This window comes from Bactrocera neohumeralis, chromosome 5 (genome assembly GCF_024586455.1).
Source record: "Bactrocera neohumeralis isolate Rockhampton chromosome 5, APGP_CSIRO_Bneo_wtdbg2-racon-allhic-juicebox.fasta_v2, whole genome shotgun sequence".
NCBI classification, from domain to species: Eukaryota; Metazoa; Arthropoda; class Insecta; order Diptera; family Tephritidae; genus Bactrocera; species Bactrocera neohumeralis.
In genome coordinates this window covers 5,137,647-5,157,989 of record NC_065922.1, presented here as the reverse complement: position 1 = coordinate 5,157,989, position 20,343 = coordinate 5,137,647, and the positions used below count along the sequence as shown (strand labels likewise).

Here is a 20,343-nt window from a genome sequence, read left to right as displayed (position 1 = left end):
GGTCGGAAGAGCCACCAATTAGCAGCACGCTTGAAAGTAAAAACAAAAAATCCATATTCAAGCAGCAGTGGCTTCATTGAATAACGCGAAACGAGATGGAGGAGCGATCGCTCCATAAATTACTGCCGGACACACAAGCAAAGTTACTGCAGCAGCAGCCAGCCGCGGGCGCAATAAATAAATCTTCATTAATATTTGCGAAATTATACAATTGCTATGTTTTTGTTATCGTTTTTGTTGTTACATAGCATTTGTTTGTTTTTGAAATTTTGGTTGTTGCCGCTTTCTGTAGCCGCAGCGTTTTGTATGTTAATTAGTTGTTTATTTACTAGTTCTTCATTAACGCTTTGTGGACTTAATGAGTTTAGAATTTAGAAACACTGTTTTCTTCAAATTTCATTTTCCCCTTAATTAGCGAACTTCTAGGTTTGCGGCTTGCTTTACGGTAGCGGCTATTGACTCGCGAATCCGTTTGTATTCGTAGAAATTATGCGCTGCAATTGTTAAGCAACTTCGTTGGCTACTAAGTTGCTAATTAAGAGAGCTAGCTCCACTCACACAAAATCACCACTGCACTCATTCACTTGAAAACTGCAATACTGTTGCAACTCGATGCCGCTGCTAGTCACCAAAATGAAAGACTGCTTGAGTTTGGTGTTCTCCTTTGCTTTGCTTTGCTTCACTTTCGGTGTACTGCACTCGCGTGGCGCTGCGTTGCGACTGAGTGCTGGCATGGCACATCCTTAGCTTTTAAATTAAAAGTGCTGAGAGCTTTTCTGAGTCGCGTGTAAGCCATATGGAGCCATTAAAACTGCACAGCACCGCACTCGCCGCAGCAGTAGGAGCAGTAGGAGCATAAAAACAGCAAAGTGGCAGAAGAAGCAGCAGCGACAGTAACAGCACAGTGATAATGTTCACACAAACATATTTACATGTGTATGGATGTATGTGGGTATGTATGTATGCTTGGATAAACACAGCGCACACTGTGTAGAAGAAAAAGTAAACAAGTCGAACTGTCAGTGACAGCAGTGCGGGGCGGAACGAAGTCTCAGCAAGCCGAGTAAGCCATTATGTTATCCTTGCTCATTTATGTGCTGGACAGAAGAGGGGGGGTCCAGTGTGGTGCCTCTGTGCATAGTGCTGTAATCGAGTTGTAATAAAGAGTTTGTTTGCGCATGCTTTGCGGCTGATACTATTTGTAGCCAATTAATAATATGCACATGTAATTGGCAAATTATACGAAGCTAAAGCAACAAATTCGCTTTAATTAAAGTTTTAATTTTTTTTATTTGAGAATATCGAACTTTTTTTATTATTTCATTTATTTATTCAACTGAAAAGAAACGCATTTGAATATAACATTGGTTTGGCGTTTTTATAAATATCAACAGGCAATATTTACATAGCCAGAGACGAAACAATGTTGAGCCTTCTTGGTCTATGTTTGAAAGTGAAGTATTAGTTGCTTTCTACAAAATGATTAATTCTGTATAATCTTTGCTTCCACAATAATGCGGAGATGACCCAGAGTAATGTAAAAATGTTCGAATAATTTATAGATTTGGCTTAGAAACAAGAAGTCATAATAGGACATTATTAAGATTATATATGGGGTCATCGAAAAAGTCTCTTCGTATTTCTAATCAAACTTTAACTTATTTTTTTATATTTATAATTAACTTTATTGAACCAAAAATGTACCATTTTGGTCGATCACTTTTTGCCAATTTTCCGCTAGAGACATTATTTCATCAGTGTAAAACTTTTCTGGTTTCTCGGTGAAGAACTGCGACTCATAATTTTCACAGGCTTCTCTTGAAGCCAACTTTACTCCATTAAGGGAGTTCTGCATTGACCAAAACAAATGATGGTCTGAAGGTGCCAGGTCAGGACTATATGCTGGATGCATCACAACTTCCTAGCCAAGCTCTCCCAGTTTTTGCCGAGTCATCAAATATGTGTGTGGTCTGGCGTTGTCCTGATGGAAGACGAAGCCTTTTCTGTTGATCAGTTCTAGCCTTTTCTTTTCGTTCGACTAGGCTGGAGCAGCTCATAGTAGATGATTCCTTTCCAATCCCACCAAACACCCAGCATAAGCTTTCGAGGCGTCAATCCTGGCTTTGCGACCATTTGTGGAGCTTCATCACGCTTGGACCATGATTTTTTTCACACATTATTTTCGTATTTGGTCTACTTTTCGTCTCCTGTTACCATTCGCTTCAGAAATGGTTCGATTTCATTTCGTTTCAGCAAAGAATCGCAGATGTTAATAGCGTTCATTGAATTTTTCACAGATAATTCATGTGGTACCCAAACATCCATCTTTTTTTGTAGTCAGACTTTTTAAATGGTTCAGAACCATTTGATGATGAATGTTAAGCTCTTTAGCGATGTCATGGCTGCTTATGTGACGGTCCTAGTCAATCGACTTTTTCAACGATAGGTCACCAGAGCGAGGTGCATCTTTCACATCGAAATTTCCAGAACGGAAGCAAGCGAACCATTGTTGTGCTACAGGAACTAATACAGCACCGTCTTCGTAAACTTCACACATTTTATTGCTGGCGTGCTTGGCATTCTTCCCATTTTTAATTAAAAATTTCTAAATTCAGCGAATATCTTTATTATTTTCACTCATTTTTGAACAGTTGTAACTTTTTTCAACTTCCTCGAATTTAATTCTTTTTTGGTTAAATGAAGCTTAAAGTCTCACTTTTCCAACACTATATGGAATGGCAATGTGATTGATAGCACTGGAGATATACGACTGCACCGACATCTATTGACACAATACGAACAGACTTTTTCGACTACCCCATATTTAAACTACAAACTTATAGATACATACGTACAGCTATCTTCTACACCATCACATCACTTTCAACTTTAACTTGAATTATATGTAGCAAGTGTTTAATGAATTGTTGAGACAAACTCAGAACAAAGCCAGTTTTCGATTATTCAATTCTGCTTGAGTTTTTGTGCTGACGTTCAAGTGCTTAAAGTGTGGTTTCATCTAAGTCCATGTATTTACAAGTGTTTCATATTTAGACACATTTATATTTGTTGTGCATTAGTTCCTTTGGTGAGTTGTTTATTAAGTGTTGTGTATGAATTTGGAGTTATTTGCTATCTTATTTTAGAGATCAACCTTGAATTATGCATAAAGTAAATAAATTTGGGTTGTAAAATCAGCAAACTAAAAAGAATATCAGCAATAGTACGCGAGCACCAAAAGCTTGTTAATGTTTCGAAATAGAAGAGGAGGAATTTACTCTGTGAGGAAATTGTAATAAAATTCACGGGTAAATGATATTTCAAAAAAATGTATTTTGCTAAGTTGATAGAACTGTCCTTGGTTGCTATGCCAAATATGAGCACGATCCATCAACTAAGACGGTAGAGATATCGTTGAAAACATGCCTCATTCTGGACGACCTTTATCCTATTCAACTGATGAAAATATTAAAAAGATGAAGGTTGCTCGACTCGTCCCGATAAAGCTCAATTTTTTTTTTATACTCTCGCAACAATGTTGCTAACGAGAGTATTATAGTTTTGTTCACATAACGGTTGTTTGTAAGTCCTAAAACTAAAAGAGTCAGATATAGGGTTATATATACCAAAGTGATCAGGGCGACGAGTAGAGTCGAAATCCGGATGTCTGTCTGTCCGTCCGTCTGTCCGTCCGTCCGTGCAAGCTGTAACTTGAGTAAAAATTGAGATATCATGATGAAACTTGGTACACGTATTCCTTGGCTCCATAAGAAGGTTAAGTTCGAAGATGGGCAAAATCGGGCCACTGCCACGCCCACAAAATGGCGGAAACCGAAAACCTATAAAGTGTCATAACTAAGCCATAAATAAAGATATTAAAGTGAAATTTGGCACAAAGGATCGCATTAGGGAGGGACATATTTGGAAGTAATTTTTTGGAAAAGTGGGCGTGGCCCCGCCCCCTACTAAGTTTTTTGTACATATCTCGGAAACTATTATAGCTATGTCAACCAAACTCTACAGAGTCGTTTTCTTCAGGTATTTCCATATACAGTTCAAAAATGGAAGAAATCGGATAATAACCACGCCCACCTCCCATACAAAGGTTATGTTCAAAATCACTAAAAGTGCGTTAACCGACTAACAAAAAACGTCAGAAACACTAAATTTTACGGAAGAAGTGGCAGAAGGAAGCTGCCCCAGGCTTTTTTTAAAAATTGAAAATGGGCGTGGCGCCGCCCACTTATGGACCAAGAAGCATATCTCAGGAGCTACTAGACCGATTTCAATGAAATTCGGTATATAATGTTTTCTTAACACCCTGATGACATGTACGAAATATGGCTGAAATCGGTTCACAACCACGCCTTCTTCCAATATAAAGCTATTTTGAATTCCATCTGATGCCTTCTTTGTATAATACGAGTATAAACATTAGGAACCAATGATGATAGCGGAATAAAACTTTACACAAATACGGTATTTGAAAAATATGTAAATGACGGATAATGAAATCTCGATTATCACTTTATCATGCGAGAGTATAAAATGTTCGGTGACACCCGAACTTAGCCCTTCCTTACTTGTTAAAGAGTACGATTGTGACCGAATTTAAAGCCAAAAACGCAAGGAATACTATCGATCAACCACTGTATTCACCAGATTTGGCTGTGTTGTTTTCTTAGTTTGGAAATTCTGAAAACCAAACTGATCGAAGAGATAAAGCATAATTCGCTGCAGCAGTTGAAGGTCATCCCACAAAGTGCTTATGGAGAGTTTTCCGTTTTTTGTCACAATCTAAATGAAAAAATATTCTGGTGTATGAATTTAATTAACTATAGAGAAATAATTATTTTAAAAGTTTATTTACTTAACTTTAAATTACTCTTTCCTATTTTCCATTTCAAAGTACTTGCTCAAATGTTGTTTTTTCTTATTAAGAACTTTTACCTTTCCATCCACATCATTTGATGCTTTGGTGAAGAATATCATACGTGATCAACGGAATTATATTTTTATCTACTACTATCTACTACTATCTATCTATCGTTTCTATTTGCAACTAATAAGTGTGTGAATCGGGTTTTGGAAACTGTTTCAAAAGTATTCTTCAACGCTGCTTTGGTAGCAAACTTCTCGAAATGTTTATAAACGTTTTAATGAAAACTACTCTATTAACCCTATTATGTGGATTGTCCTTTGAATTGATTTTAACTTATTGGCGCCTAATTGTAGGCAATTTTTTTAAACTTATTGTTTCCAAACTGTTGCCTACATTCCTGCGCCAAGAAAAATAAGCTTGATGAAGAGTGTAGCTGAATTATTTAAGGAATTAGCAATATATTCGAAGAGAAAACGTGTTGTCGGAAAATGAAAGGATATACTGTTGTAATAAATGTACATTTATTTGCAAAATTTCAAAATATTTATTAAATTAATCGTAAATTGTGTGAATTTCGACTGTGTGTGTTAAGAATATGTCTTGTTTTCGGTAGTACTTATATAAACATTCTGAATGACAAGAAGATGTGTACTGTTTGTACTCCGAGTAATTCCATAAAAATTTTGGAAACAAAAATACCAACATTTAATTACGTTTGACTTAATGCAGCAAGTTTGTTGCCAATGCTAGATAGACTTATTGTTTATTCTAATATACTACATAGTTTATAACGTAATGTCTAAATACACATTCTTGAGTCTTGAATATAGAATCTGTACAATATTTTATCGCACTTCTGGCGAATATTTACGTATGTCCGCGCATTTATTTTGACGGCGGGAACATGTTTATATACAAATGCCGTCTATTACTCACGACTTTTATATACATACATACATACTTACATATATAAATATATACCGACATATGCACTATATATATGTATATTTTTGACTACATGCTGACTGCCGATAGAAAAATCTTATCGATTCTGTCTCGTGTATACGCATGCTTTAGGGATTAATTTATAGAACTGATTGGCAGACATTTAAAAAAGTGATCACTCCCACCAGGTGCAAGTATATGTACATATGTATATAACAATTTTGATTACAATAAAAAAGTGTATCGATAACTGATAACGATACAACTGTGGCTATTAGTTAAAATAGCTTAAGTCGACTTCGACTACGACAGTTATTTGATATCAAGCAAAACTACGAAAGCTTTTCTTTGAACACTTTTGCACCGATATTTGAGGTTTACAGTTTAAAAGTACCGTTTAAGTTGAAGCAAAATGTCAAATTTCGAATAACTGTGTCGGAATCGCTAAAATAGTCTTCAATGACTTAAGTCGACTTAAACACTTTAGCATGTTGCATATGCTTACAAACAAATACGCAGCACGACTGGTGATGGATATTGCAAAGCCGCATCGTAAATTTGATTTACTGCAAAGACTTAACCGTAAGTACTTGTAGAAGCCAATACGAAAATAATGGGTGTGAAAATGCGAAACCGCACAAATTCTATCTACTGAAATGTCTATATTCACATACATACATATGTACCTATGTAAAAAAGTTGTATGTGTATATTTAAACATTGTAGTTGACGACAGCGTATTTTATTATTATTTCCACTCTTGCATTATTGCCTTTTATATTTTTATAGCGGCACATTATGAACGTATATACTTTATAATAATATAAATGTACATATATACAAGCCTTAAGGCAGTGTTTACAAACGTTACTTCATGTAGCCGCTGCCACCGACACTTGACTGCCTAAGGGTACAGCCTCTTATATATAGCATACATATACTTTTGCGCTTGAGAGCCAGTAAGCATGTATTTCGTTGCGCTTGTGTTAGTGCTAAGGCTCGGCCGATAAGGCAACAACCTGTGGGCGGGATTGTTGCGGCTGGTCGGCGCGCCCACAGCAGTCTGCACGGCGTATGAGTGACTTTTTCATGGCATCATGAACATTCAACAATCGTCACTTACGGCACATCACTTTTTGCCGACAAATTCGCCGCATGCGGCGACGCCGCGCTGCTGCTGTAAGCCGCCGCACTAATGCCAAATTATAGGCTTTGCATTTTGTTATCAAATCATTGCAGGCTGCCGTTAAAAGCGAAATGTGGTATGCTTGAGTGGATTCAAATAAGAACAAATGTATTTGCAATAAAATGAGGAAAGTCGTCATCAACAATTTGTTATACTGTCACTTTTTGCCGCCATGTATTTAATCTGTACATAATTTATTTGTCTTTGTTTATATACATATTTTTATCTTTAATTCTTTTATTTTCTCAGATTTTTTTCAACAAGATTTTCTTAGCTTTCGCGTCAATGGTGATTTATTTTGTTTGTTTTGTTTGTAGACGCCGCGGCTATTTTCGTCGCAAGTGCGTTTACTCTCTATTTCTTTGTGACATAAATAAATATTTTTAAATTTAAGCTCTGCGGCGCTCGCTTTTTCGCTTTTTGGTGGTGATGGCTTTGCCTGCTTGGCGCTACATGGCGCAGTGAGGACACCCGTCTGACACCCACAAACATGTGTTTTAGATTAAGCTCCGTTATATGCTTATACCGTGTCTGATGCTGTTCTTAACCCCCTGGTGGCAACAAATTAATTTATTACTGGCGTGTGTGAGCTGGGCATACATATGTTTGTATGAGTGCGAGTGTGAAATCAATATGCTGAAGCAAATGTGGACTAACCATAGAACCGTGACACAAGTTTGCAGAAATTATTAATAAACATTTTACCAATGATGATTATTTATGATTTTGTAAAAAAAATATTCCCATTCCTTTGTTCTTTACACAATTATAACAAACTTCTGCCATCGGCTAATTTAATGGCAAACCTGTGGAACTAAATTGCTTAAATGTTACAGCTAAGCATATGTACTTACATATACATATATGTACATATTTCGAAATTTTGCCAAAAAATGTCAAATTTTGATAATTTTTAATGCCAAAATTTGATAATTAGGCTGATATCAAATGAAAATACGAATAGAATAGAAGGAAGTCACACCACTATAAAAGTTATCCTCATACACGCGTCTATTGTACACAATTGAATTAAGGATGAACAATTGAACATGGACAAAGGACATACAAAACCTAGAAATAAAAATGGCCTGTCCTACGTGTCACTTTCCAAGGCTGAAAGTTAAGCTTGGAAAATTTTTATATCCTAAACAGGATACTAATGTGTTAATTTATACTTCGCGTGTTTTTTCGAATTGGTAAATTTGTTTTCTGTAAGTTGGTAGTACTGTTAGTGACATCTATGCTAAATTTCACGCAAAATATTAACGAGTATTTGAGCTAAGCGTCGTTTTGTGAGGCTCTAAAAGTGAATTCTTCTATTCTTACTATGTCTGAATTTATCAACGAAGAAGTGCGATAATGCACCATCTCATACCGCATTGGTTATTCGTGATCATTTCGCCACATTTTCAACTAATATTGTGCCGCGACCAGCGCATTCGCCTGATTTACTACCTTCGTATAACTCTGGCTATTCAGCAAATTCACATGACACCGTTTTGACTCAATTGAGTATATAAAATATGAATCGAAAAAGGCTCTGATGGCCACAACGACGGAGAATTTTTCCAAGTGCTATGATGACTGAAAAATTCGTTGGCATAAGTGTACTGCAGCGGGAGGGGATTACTTTGAAGGAGATGAAATGGACAAAATTCACCTTTCAATTTGATCCTAGTAGTATGTATTGTTGATATAAGAAATGCACCTACATATTTAAGTATATGGTGTTATTATAGCTTTGATACCTATGAAGTTAACATTTTTCCTTCTTTAATTTAACATTGACATAAACATAAACATAACATGGTACGGCTATGCTCTTCGATATTTTTGCGAGCCTTTTTTGTTGCAAGAATTACTCAGTTCAGAGAATTCATTACACTGTGCATTGTCAAGCTGTCAAAGTTGATTTATATACAAAGCTATGCAAACCCGTACATACTTCTGGCATATGTGCCTGATTATATACTGTTATTTGCATGCTATGATATGTGTGTTGAGTATTAACAACATTTAATCACAACAATGAACCCGAAACTTCACTGAATCGTTTTTGGCGCAAAGCAACGTAAATAAAACGCACAACAACAACAACAACAAGTCAATGGGCCTTGGTAGGTCGTGTCCCTTGGGACACCCTTGCGGCGGCAGCAGACAGCGTACGCCGCTCGGCCAATAATGCGCAACAGGCGATTGCCTAATTTGCGAAACTGGTTTGAGTTGTTGCGCATTTTTCGCAGCTGTTTGTCCATGATTTATCGTCGACATATGTTTGCTTTTGTTGGCACGCGCTACGTGCCCCAGCGCGCTGAACGTGGCTTAAAAGCACAAGCACCCTAATCTATTGCGGCTTTCAATTCACAGTTCTATTTAACGTGCATTTAACACAAGTTTTTGCGGTCAATAAAAATCGCTTCGAGGGTGGTGGTGGGGGCGGTGGCTTCTCAGTTACTAATCAGTTGTGTACCACTTATGGCCATACAGACATATTCTATGCATAGGCTGCTAGCCAGCCACCAAATGTATATACATACATACACACACAGAATCTTACGCGAAGCGGTATTAATAGATACATTTTAGGCGTACAAACATATGCGCACTCATTCATACATACATATGTACATATATACAAATTTATTATTTATTTTTTCACTTTGCTATTTTTTTTTGTTTTGCACCTAATACACATTTCACTCAATTTCATATTATATGTTCGTAGACATGTTGATACATGCATATAAATGTAAGTGTGCCGCTCAATTCGCCACCGAATCCGAATTATACGTACATATGTATATAACAGTACTTCGTACTATATGGCTGTTATCCTTCGTGTTGGCTTATGAATTCGCAACCATATTCAAGCAATATGCATACACAAGCCTCTGCTTTCGGTTTTTACATGCACTCACTTAATTTTGATTATGCGTTTTACTTTGTTTTCGCGTTTCACTATTTTTGCGTTTAAGAATTCATACAACTTTCCATAGACTATAATTTTAGCAATATTTACAAGTATATTTAGTGTGTTTTTATTGCTATTGGCTTTTGTTGCGTTCGTGAAGCCAAGCCGAATCGTTCAACCATTTCGCTCGATTACCCGCAAACGACTGATTCCACGGCAGCGCATCTCGATTTGGCTCAAAAGCATACAGCCATCACTGCTGCCGTTTTTAATGCTCGTGCTGTTGTTGCTTTTGCTGCGGCTGTCGCTGTTCTGAGTTGGCCACGCACTTGGCCATGACATACACACACCTGTACATATGTAGGCAAGTACATACGAGTATATGCAAGCTTTATAAACGATAATAGTGGGGTTGGTCGTTGCGCGCCAGATGATTACACTTGCTTTCTGTGTTTGTGTGAGCGTGTGTACATATTTAGAGCGCCCATATGCTATCTATGCAAATATTTAAATAATTATCAATGTATATATGGAATTCGTGGGGTCGGGAGTCGAAGTTATCGTTATTAGAATATATAGACAGGTAAATAATGAAATCATCAAAGTATTTTATTATAACTCTTTAATTGGCATTTTTTAGTTTTCAGTTCTATCACTTGCAGTGAAACTGTAGACTCCCACAAAAACACACTGGCCTAATTCGATGTCAATCCCGAATATTTTTTAAATTGGATTTGTATTTAACCATGTATCTACTATATTACCGCTTATTATAACTTAAAATACTACATATGTATATATTAATTGAATCCTAAGACTTCTTTTACAGACGACAATCGTATCTACATTTTTAGGACTGTTTCCAATAGTTATATACAACAACCATACATCATTACTGTTTTAAGAAAACTGTTTAAGTCAAATAAAAATTATTGGATTAGCCTGTAATAAATTATACATACTTTTCTAATTTTATGACTTTTTGTGAACATCAAAAAGTAACTACAATTTGTGCACTTTCATTTATTTTGCATATAAACTTTAAAACATCATTTAAAAATGTCAAGTCTTACCAGAATTCGCTCCGTAATTACTCATTATTTTTAAAGCCGGTATTTGCCAGCACATCATTGTTTTGGATTTTGTGGGAGTTTGTCTCTTGTGCTGCTTTCATATGTATATATTTGTTAAGATTTGTTTACATATTTGACATTTCTTTTTATTCACTGTTTCTTGTTTCTTCTGTCGTGTGTAATTTTTATAATTTGTGTGTCCTCTCCTATTTTATAATTTAACTAAATTTCCTGTTTTATTTAATTGACAAATTTTTGCAACTATTCACGTGGAATACTTCAGAAATGATAAAGTGCCTAGTCCATTTGTTTTTGTTGATTGACATTGGGTGTCTTGTGCTACACGCTGTTGCTAAAACAGAGCAAGTTGCGTCGGATTCTGTAGAGCTGTTATTGGAGCCACAATGTTCACAACTAAAACGACAAGATATCGAGTCTCACCTATCTACGAAAACTCCTTATCGCGTTGTGGCAAACTTGGACGATAAACCCATCACGTATAGTGGTACGATGAATACAATATGGAAACTTAAAGCTACTATAATAGAATTAATATTTAATTTCATCATCTTAAATAGAATGTCGACCAACTCGCATTTGGTCAGTGATAAGGCATGGTACGCGCAATCCCAGCAAAGAGCACATTGAGGGAGCAAAATCAAAGCTAGGTCGATTGAAGGAGGAGATTGTAACGAACCCTCAAACTAGGTTATGCCCTGAAGAATTGGCTCGATTACGTCGTTGGCGTTTTGATGTTAACAGCGAAGAAGAGAAATATCTTACCAGTGAAGGGGAGCAAGAGTTGGAGGAATTGGCAGAACGAATGCAAAAACGTTTTCCAAGCCTTTTAGTTGACAAGTATGATCCTAACCTATATTATTTTAAATATACGAAGACGCAGCGCACACTAAAGAGCGCAGAGAGTTTTACCTCTGGCCTTTTTGGAAGAGAAAACATTGCACCGATAGAATACCCAGAGGCTGTACATAAGGACCCAGTTTTAAGGGTGAGTGAATATATTTTCCTACCACCTAATCTTGTTGAATGTGATAAGTTTTATTTTGGAAAGTCTTAAATTCTATACCACATGTTAATTAATAGTAGTATGGAAATATTTCTTCGAGTAGTGTTAGGGTTAAAATTTGTATGCTGTGATAAACAACGGCAACTCTATCGGCTGAACTCAAATGTTATTGACGAAAGGGGCAAGCAAACACAAAAGACGCGAACTGCCAACTAAAGCAGAATAACCAATAAAACTTAATACAAACGTCAAATGCGGTAAGGAATTAAAAGAATGCTGCGTATTTTTCAGTCTAACGTGGTTTTCAATTAAAAGTAAAAAAATTGTGGTAATTAAAAGTTAGAAACGCATTAAAGTCGTTAAGTGCATACAAAATGCGCAAAAGTGATGTGTTATAAAGCGAATGTAACAAAAATTGTGCTTTGTTATTAGTCTCCATCGACAAATTGTATTGCTCTATGTATTGAACAGTTACGGGATATCGGGCTTAGGTGGGTCCGAGATATCTAAAAAGCGGCTTCAAAGTGTTGAGCATTATATACCGATCGACAAAAACTTTTGGACGCAGCTATATTTTTACATAGTGCAGAAGTTTTATAAGCAACTCAAATTTGGAAGTTCAGCCAGCTAATTGGGAAAATAAGTGTCACAGGCAAAGTCGGCCTAAAGTCGGTCAGGGTCATTTATAATCGACCTTTTGACAGACTGTTATTGATATTTGCAGTATATCAAAAGGAGTAAGCTGATCCCGAAATTTTGTATATAAATGGATAGTGTTCGCAATTATGGACGTCTTTCTACCTCAATGGTTAGCAGCAGGAAAACGTCGATGTCTGATAATCCACAAATGTTACCGATTCTGCAACAGTTGACAAATGGCTCCTTTGGTATTATAGTGCCTGACAAACATTGTCCACTCTGTTTTCAAGCTAAACGGCATCAAGAGAGAATAGAGGGCATAAAATGCAAAGCGGTGGCATGGCGCATACGAGAACGTATGAAAACCGCTAGTGTGGTGTTAGTGCTCTGCCTTAACATAGGCGTTGATCCACCGGACGTTGTTAAAATACAACCATGTGCACGCTTGGAGTGTTGGGTTGACCCGTCTTCTGTATCAGCACCAAAAGCTATGGAACTGATAGGTAATAATCTCCAAATGCAATATGAACGATGGCAGCCTCGTGCGCGTTATAAGAAATGTCATGATCCAACATCAGAAGATGTAAAGAAGTTGTGCACTTCATTGCGCCGCAATGCGAAAGGTGAGCGCATACTATTCCATTACAATGGGCATGGCGTGCCAAAGCCCACGGCAAATGGTGAAATTTGGGTGTTCAATAAAACGTTCACACAATACATACCTTTAAGCATATTTGAGTTACAAAGCTGGATGGGTGCACCATCAATTTACGTATACGATTGTTCAAACGCCGGCATAATTATAAATTCGTTCCAGCAATTTGCAGAACAACATGAAAGAGACTTAGAGAGATCTAGTCAACGCATTGGATCTGGGCAGGCATCTTCTCTGCTGACGCCATTTGTAAGCTATAAAAACTGCATACATTTGGCCGCCTGTTCGGTCAATGAGATATTGCCGATGAATGCCAATCTTCCTGCAGATCTCTTTACTTCCTGCCTAACGACGCCCATCAATATCGCATTAAAATGGTATACAATGCAGGAGAAATTCGAATTAGTACCGCTCATTCAAAGTGAGCAGGTCGATAAAATACCCGGAAAAGTAAATGATCGACGGACAATGATGGGCGAGTTGAATTGGATATTCACCGCAATAACCGACACCATTGCTTGGAACACGCTACCACGCGAACTATTTCAGCGCTTATTTAGGCAAGACTTGCTAGTTGCCAGTCTATTTCGCAACTTTCTACTTGCTGAAAGAATTTTACGTTCACATGATTGCACACCTGTTTCGCATCCAGCATTACCTCCCTGCTTTCGGCATCACATGTGGTCTGCTTGGGATTTAGTTGTCGATTACGCTTTACAGCAATTGCCTGAAATACTGGAGAAAGGTGCACCATATCGTCAATTACCATTTTTCGAACAACAACTAACGGCTTTCCAAGTTTGGCTCGATCGTGAATCCGAATCAAGATCTCCTCCAGAGCAGTTACCCATAGTTTTACAAGTTCTGCTGTCGCAAGTGCACCGTCTACGTGCACTAGAACTACTAGCACGCTTCCTCGACCTGGGTCCATGGGCGGTGAATTTAGCTCTGGGTGTAGGCATCTTCCCTTACGTACTTAAACTACTACAAAGCTCCGCGAAAGAGTTGCGTCCAGTACTGGTATTTATATGGGCCAAAATACTTGCAGTCGACCCAAATTGTCAGGTGGATTTGGTCAAGGAGCATAAATACTTTCTATCAGTACTACAAGATACATCAGTTTCCAAGGAACATCGCACGCTCTCCGCATTTGTGTTGGCTTGCATAGTTAATGACTTCTTGCTGGGCAAAACGAGTGCTTTGCAAGGTTCATTGGTGTCTATTTGTTTGGAACAACTGAACGACGAAAGTTGGCTGCTACGTCAATGGCTGGCCATATGCTTAGGTACGACAATGAAATGTATTTAGTTTTGTTAATGATTTGCTTCTATTTTGATGACTTGGAGTTTCCTTTTGATGTATAAAATTTTACGTCACATACTGTTTAACTAAGCTCATCAAAAGCTGTAGCAAATAAAATATACATACACTTACCAATTTCTCAACCATTTTTTTTACTGTTACACTCAGGAATGCTTTGGCAGAATTTTGAGAAAGCCCGATGGTCTGGTGTGCGCGACTTGGCGCACGAAAAACTGTATCCGCTACTTAAGGATCCCATACCGGAAGTACGTGCGGCTGCTGTCTTTGCGCTGGGCACTTTCATTAGTTCAGTCACGGATCGAGAGGAGCACGCCAATAATATTGATCGCATAATCGCCATTACTCTCCTGGATACAGTGGGTGAAGATATGTCACCTTTGGTGCGCTTAGAGTTGGCGGCAGCTCTACAATGGATGGTGCTGTTATTTGAGTCGCAGTTCGTCACTGTTTACATGCAAGAGCAAATGAGTAGTTCGAATCCCGCTTTGGCACTAACCACATCCGTGAGCGGTAGTGAGCGCAGCGCCAGCATAAGTCATGGCATGACAAATACACCCAGCCCATCGATTGTACACCACTCGACGCACAGTTTGGAACGCCATGTGTCTATGCGTCGAGGCGCTAGCTCCAGTTCCATATCAAACATGGTCTCCAGTGCCATACCATTTCAGTCGATATTTTTGCGTCTGTGGCAAGGTATTTACAATCTAGGTCATGATCCTTTTCCGGAGGTGGCGGAAACGGCGCAGAAAATCATTGCTTACGTTCGTGACAAGTCGGTTGATTTGATTACCGCCAAAGAAGCTACAAGTGACAAGTGCAATTCAAGTGTCAGTTTGCCACCGAGTCCGTCAACGCGTGGCAATTTTTTGAGTGGAGAGTCACCGCCAGTATGCGGCGGCGGTACACAAGTGGGACACCCAAATATCAGCAACTGGGCAAACAAGTTCCGCAATTCAAAGTTGCTACCTGCCAATGTAATAAACAGTGGCGAACGCAAGATGCGGACGACCTCGATGGGCGATGAAACGGACAGTTGCGCACAACTAAATGGTAGTCGCAGTACGGGCATGTTGGGCGTTGGCAATGCCGTCGGTGGAGTGGCTGGCTTAAGTATCAATGCAGTAGGCGGCAGTGGTAGCGGCGAGGGTTCACGTTCAGCACATAGTAGCACGAGCGAAAACAACTACGAACCGAAATTCGTGCTTAAGCCAATTCTGCAAACTGAGTTCATATCATGGGCCAATTCGTACTTCATGCGACCTGGAAAGAATCGCTATGCCTCCGCAGAAGGTACAGAAGGACAGCAGGTGTTCCCCGCCGACACGAATTCGCCTGAGTTACGCTCTCGCCACTTTCGTTTTCATCGTAACGAGCTGATACGTCGGCAAGCGAAAGAGCAACACATACGCGGAAGCCGCATTGATACCCAAATATGCATGCTGAAGACCCAGCACACGCCTGCCATTGTTAAATTACTGCCATACGAGCCGCAACTAGCTGTAGCCTATAAAGAAAAGGTGCTCGTTTACGATTGGGCTCGGAATTCGGTGCGATCCTATATACCACAGGCGGGCAGCAGTGCGGCGACGCGTAACCATGTGGGTGAATCCGGTGGAGCGTCCTCGTCGCCATCTGCACACTTGCAGCATCATCAGCAGCAATATTTACAACAACAACAGCAAAGCTTAACATCTCGCGTTAGTGCCATTGAATTCTTGAATGCCCAGGACATCGGTTTGATACTGGTCGGTCACGAGGACGGTGTGGTGCGAGTTTGGCAACCCGGCACAGACGATCATCCAGAGTCGCAGCTAATCACTGCCTTCGAGGGCATACCCGCAATGAACGCCGCCTACACTAGTTCCTATGGAAGTGGCGGCAGCGGCAGTGGCAGTGGCTCTGGTTCGTCCTCCCTGAAGCACCGTCGTGATATGATGCGCACGGGCATAGTCACTGCTTGGCAGCAATGTCGACAGCACTTGGTGGTGGGTGGTGGAATTTCGCGTTACCTACGGATTTGGGACGTTGAACGTGAGCTGAAGTACTGTGACATACCGATCGGCAGTGAGACGAGTGTACAAGTGCTGGCGCCATTCTCATATAATCTAAACAGCAGCATTGTGGTGGCGGGTTGTGCTGATGGGAGTGTGCGCCTGTTCGATAAACGTCAGTCGCCGCAAGAGTCGCGGATTTGTGTCTTTCGCGAGCACACCGGTGCCATATTATCTGCTTGCATGAAGGAGAATCAACCAATGCTGGTCACCGGTTGTTCACAAGGTCGAATGCGTGTCTTCGATTTGCGGCAAGCAGCTGCAGTGCAGAGCTGGGAGGCGAACGTTGATGTGGCCGTGATTGCTAGTCATCCGTCAGCAGACCTCTTGGCGTGCGGCAGTGCCCAGGGCATTGCGCTGCATCAGGAGAACGGGCGAGCGCTCAACACATTGCGCGGCAATGAGGGCTTTATGGGCACGAAAATAGGCTATCCGACCTGCTTGTCGTTCCACTCGCACAAGGCCGCGCTGGCGGTGGGTTGTGTCGACAACACAGTCGTCGTTTACGAACCTGCTGCAGGTACATGAATCGGGAGAAATGATGATCTGTCAATTTGACAGTGGTTTTGAACAGACTTGTGAAAATAAAAGTTTCATAACAAAATGTTTTATTATGATGATGTTGTACTAGTTTGGTGTATGTATGCATGGATACCTTTCTTAGTTATTTGATTATGTTGCTTTTTTTTTTTTTTGTTAGTTTTTACTCTAATCTCTTTGTTTCCTTGCAGTTTTATAAACTTTGCAACAAATGGAAAATCGATGTTGATAAAAATCCAAAGACATTTGACAATTCAGAGCGTTTCCTGCACGAACCCGAAATAATTGATGCCGTTAACTACATTCGTCGTCGCACACAAATTCAAAATATTACGGCCGAAGACGCAAAGCTCATGTATACGATATGCGGTTTTGAGACAGCTTGGTATCGGGGTCAAGAACCTTCTGTGTGGTGTAGTCTATTCAATCGGGACACAATTAAAGCTTTCGAATTTTTCGAAGATCTAGAGTATTTTTGGAATGACGGCTATGGTTATGAAATCACCCATCGCATGGCCTGTGCAGCGATTAAAAATATGTTTGAACATATTGAGTGAGTACTCGTAGTAGGAGTAATGTAGTGTAAGGCGAGGGAAAATATTACGAAATTAATAAATAATGCATTATATTTTCTTTATTTCGAATACATTCTCAAAACTTTCGACTCTTTTATTAGTTTATAAGTTAGTTATAAACATTTTCTAACTAAATTTGCTAAAAATTCCTTTTGTAGTCACTTTAATAAATTTCTGTCCTCAGAATTTATATTTAAATAATTAATTTTTTGTTCTTTTTAGTCCAAATTCCAACAAATCGAATGCTACATTTTACTTTACTCACTCTGGCACTTTGTTGAAGGTTTTAGCTCATCTTGGTCTCTATAAAGATGCCGAGCCTTTGACATATCGTGATTTTGGGCGTGAACGCGCCTGGCGTACTAGCCTGATCGACGCATTCGCCACGAATTTAGCTTTTGTGCTGTATGAGTAAGTGAATCGAAACATTAAAATTTAATATTTGTCTGACACCCAATGATAATCCGCCCGCTTCTTAGGTGTAATAATGAAAATGGTCCCATGGTATTAACGTTGCATCAAGAACGTCCGATTCGCTTGCCCGGCTGTCCACAAGATCAAGATCTCTGCAGCTTAAAAACGCTAAAAGAACAATATGAACAACATGTGTCAAGTTGTGATTTTGATGAGCTTTGTCATATTCATCAGCATGACGAGAACTAAGCAGTTTATTATAATGAATATAAAGAAACTCCAATGACAGAGGTTATCTACGTATACTCCTTAATATACCAGTAATTAAATTAAGTTGTTGTCCTTGAGTAATCGGCTACGAATTGTGAATTAACTGTAATTTGTGTTGTGTGCTTGGAAACTGTCAAATGTCTTGGATTAACAAATGTGCAAAAACACAAATGAATAAGGAACTAAAACAGCGACGCAACTAATTTAGCTTATACACATACACATAATAAATTGATAACGACGCTGAAATGCATATACACACAAATAAGTTTACAAACATATTTACATAGTTATATAGGAATGGTTTATATAAAAAAAAGTAAGAAACACATGTATAACGAAACAAAAAAAATTTAATATTAAGCTAACATATACAAATGCATAAATATTTCGGCTCATATGTAAATATACGACGGCTAATGTACACTTACACACGTACATTTATGGAGTGCAATTAAGTTAAATAGTGATTGTAGTGATTATCTTATGCAAGAAAAAACGACAACAGCAGCTTTATTGTAACTTTATGTTTAAGTTACCGCAAAGTGAAACATTTGTTTAATTAATATTTGATAATTTGTAAATTAAAGTGCGTTATATATTCTTGAACACACAAAGCCACATCGAGTTTTTGTTTCTTATACATATCACAAGAGTTTCTTCGTATAATTTTTTTTATAAAAATTAGCCAGTATATATAGCAACCGAAATTTAGCAAAACTAATCGCAACAGTGTTGAATAACAGTGATTTAATATATTTCTTGATAACTGTAATTCATGCTTCTCAAGATTAGTGCAAGAAGTCCCTTAGTTGCAAGTGTGTGGTAACTTAATAAAAAAGCAGCCAAATTGAAAATATAACCTCAAAATTGCATACAGTGAAAAGCTTACAATTGGAGTTGTAAATTTTTATATAACAATTAGACATAATTTGCGCAAATAGCATAAAATATGGGACGTGAAATATAACTCTAAATTTAATATTTATGAACAATATATATTAATTGATAAAATGCCTATTGTCAGCCAAAAGTAGTAAGGCGCATTTTCGTTTAACAGAAATTTGAAATTATATGCGTGAAGTGCGCATTTAAGCAACAATCGCCTGATTTAAAGAAGCAAAATATAATCATAAAAAATGACATAAAATTGCTGACTAAGCCAACATACTCATAACTTAACGCATACAGAAACCATAAGGACAACAGTTAGTGAGTGAACGTTGTGCAAAAGCAATTGAAAAAAAAATAATTGCAAATTTACTTGAAATGCATTGCTGAGGAATCCACTTAACTCGCATTAAATGTTATTGAGTATTTGTTGCGGTCGAGTGAGAGTCAAAATAAATTTTGTTGGTTATAATTTTTTCTTTTACCTATTTTCATCGATCTTACTGTTGATTTTCAGTTAAACTGGAACAAATCGAACAAAAGCATAATATACACAAACCGTTACATTATAAAGAATTAGTTTCCGCCGTCAGAGTTATACAAATATTTTATAACTGTTAACAGACGATTATTGTTTGCAATTCCCTTGTAAATTTGCCTGCCCATCAAACGCCCCTCTAAGCTTACCGCCTAAAGCATAAATAAAGTGTTCAATAATAAACCTGTAATAATTTAAATTCCGTGTAAAGTGCGCCTTTTATTGATTTATAAATACATATACACACATAAATATTAATAAGATAAATATTATTTACTTGTGGTAATTACTTGCAATGTATAAACTACTTAACTAACATTTTTGAAAAATAAATTAAGAAACAAATATGGAAGCAGGTGTTTATATTTCTGTTAGATAAAACATGAAAAATGAAGGAAATGAGGTTATGGAGGCTTCTTAAGC

At 38.1% G+C, this 20,343-nt stretch overlaps 2 protein-coding genes across 7 annotated transcripts in view; one reads left to right on the top strand and one right to left on the bottom strand.

The window, feature by feature from the left end:
• Positions 1-10,143, bottom strand: part of LOC126760705 (neprilysin-1) — a 35,759-nt gene extending 25,616 nt beyond the window's left edge. For 2 of the 5 annotated variants that reach the window (XM_050476544.1, XM_050476543.1), the window contains exon 1: positions 559-728. The gene's annotated coding sequence lies outside the window, so the exon portion shown is untranslated. Of the gene's footprint in view, positions 1-558; positions 729-9,807 lie in introns of those variants that run through there. The other 3 variants (XM_050476540.1, XM_050476541.1, XM_050476545.1) reach the window with 3 other exon arrangements.
• Positions 10,144-11,151: 1,008 nt separating this feature from the next.
• Positions 11,152-20,272, top strand: LOC126760431 (regulatory-associated protein of mTOR-like). 2 transcript variants are annotated; one of them, XM_050476053.1, is made up of 5 exons: positions 11,152-11,502; positions 11,576-12,003; positions 17,424-17,785; positions 18,030-18,218; positions 18,287-20,272. In XM_050476053.1, exons 1-5 carry the CDS (start codon positions 11,283-11,285, stop codon positions 18,468-18,470), a joined length of 1,383 nt encoding a protein of 460 aa, XP_050332010.1. In that variant the 5' UTR covers positions 11,152-11,282; the 3' UTR covers positions 18,471-20,272. The 2 variants fall into 2 exon arrangements, with proteins under 2 accessions (XP_050332010.1, XP_050332009.1); XM_050476052.1 differs by lacking the exons at positions 11,152-11,502; positions 11,576-12,003; positions 18,030-18,218; positions 18,287-20,272 and adding exons at positions 12,040-14,600; positions 14,786-17,212 and having other exon boundaries at positions 17,424-17,517.
• Positions 20,273-20,343: the final 71 nt, after the last annotated feature.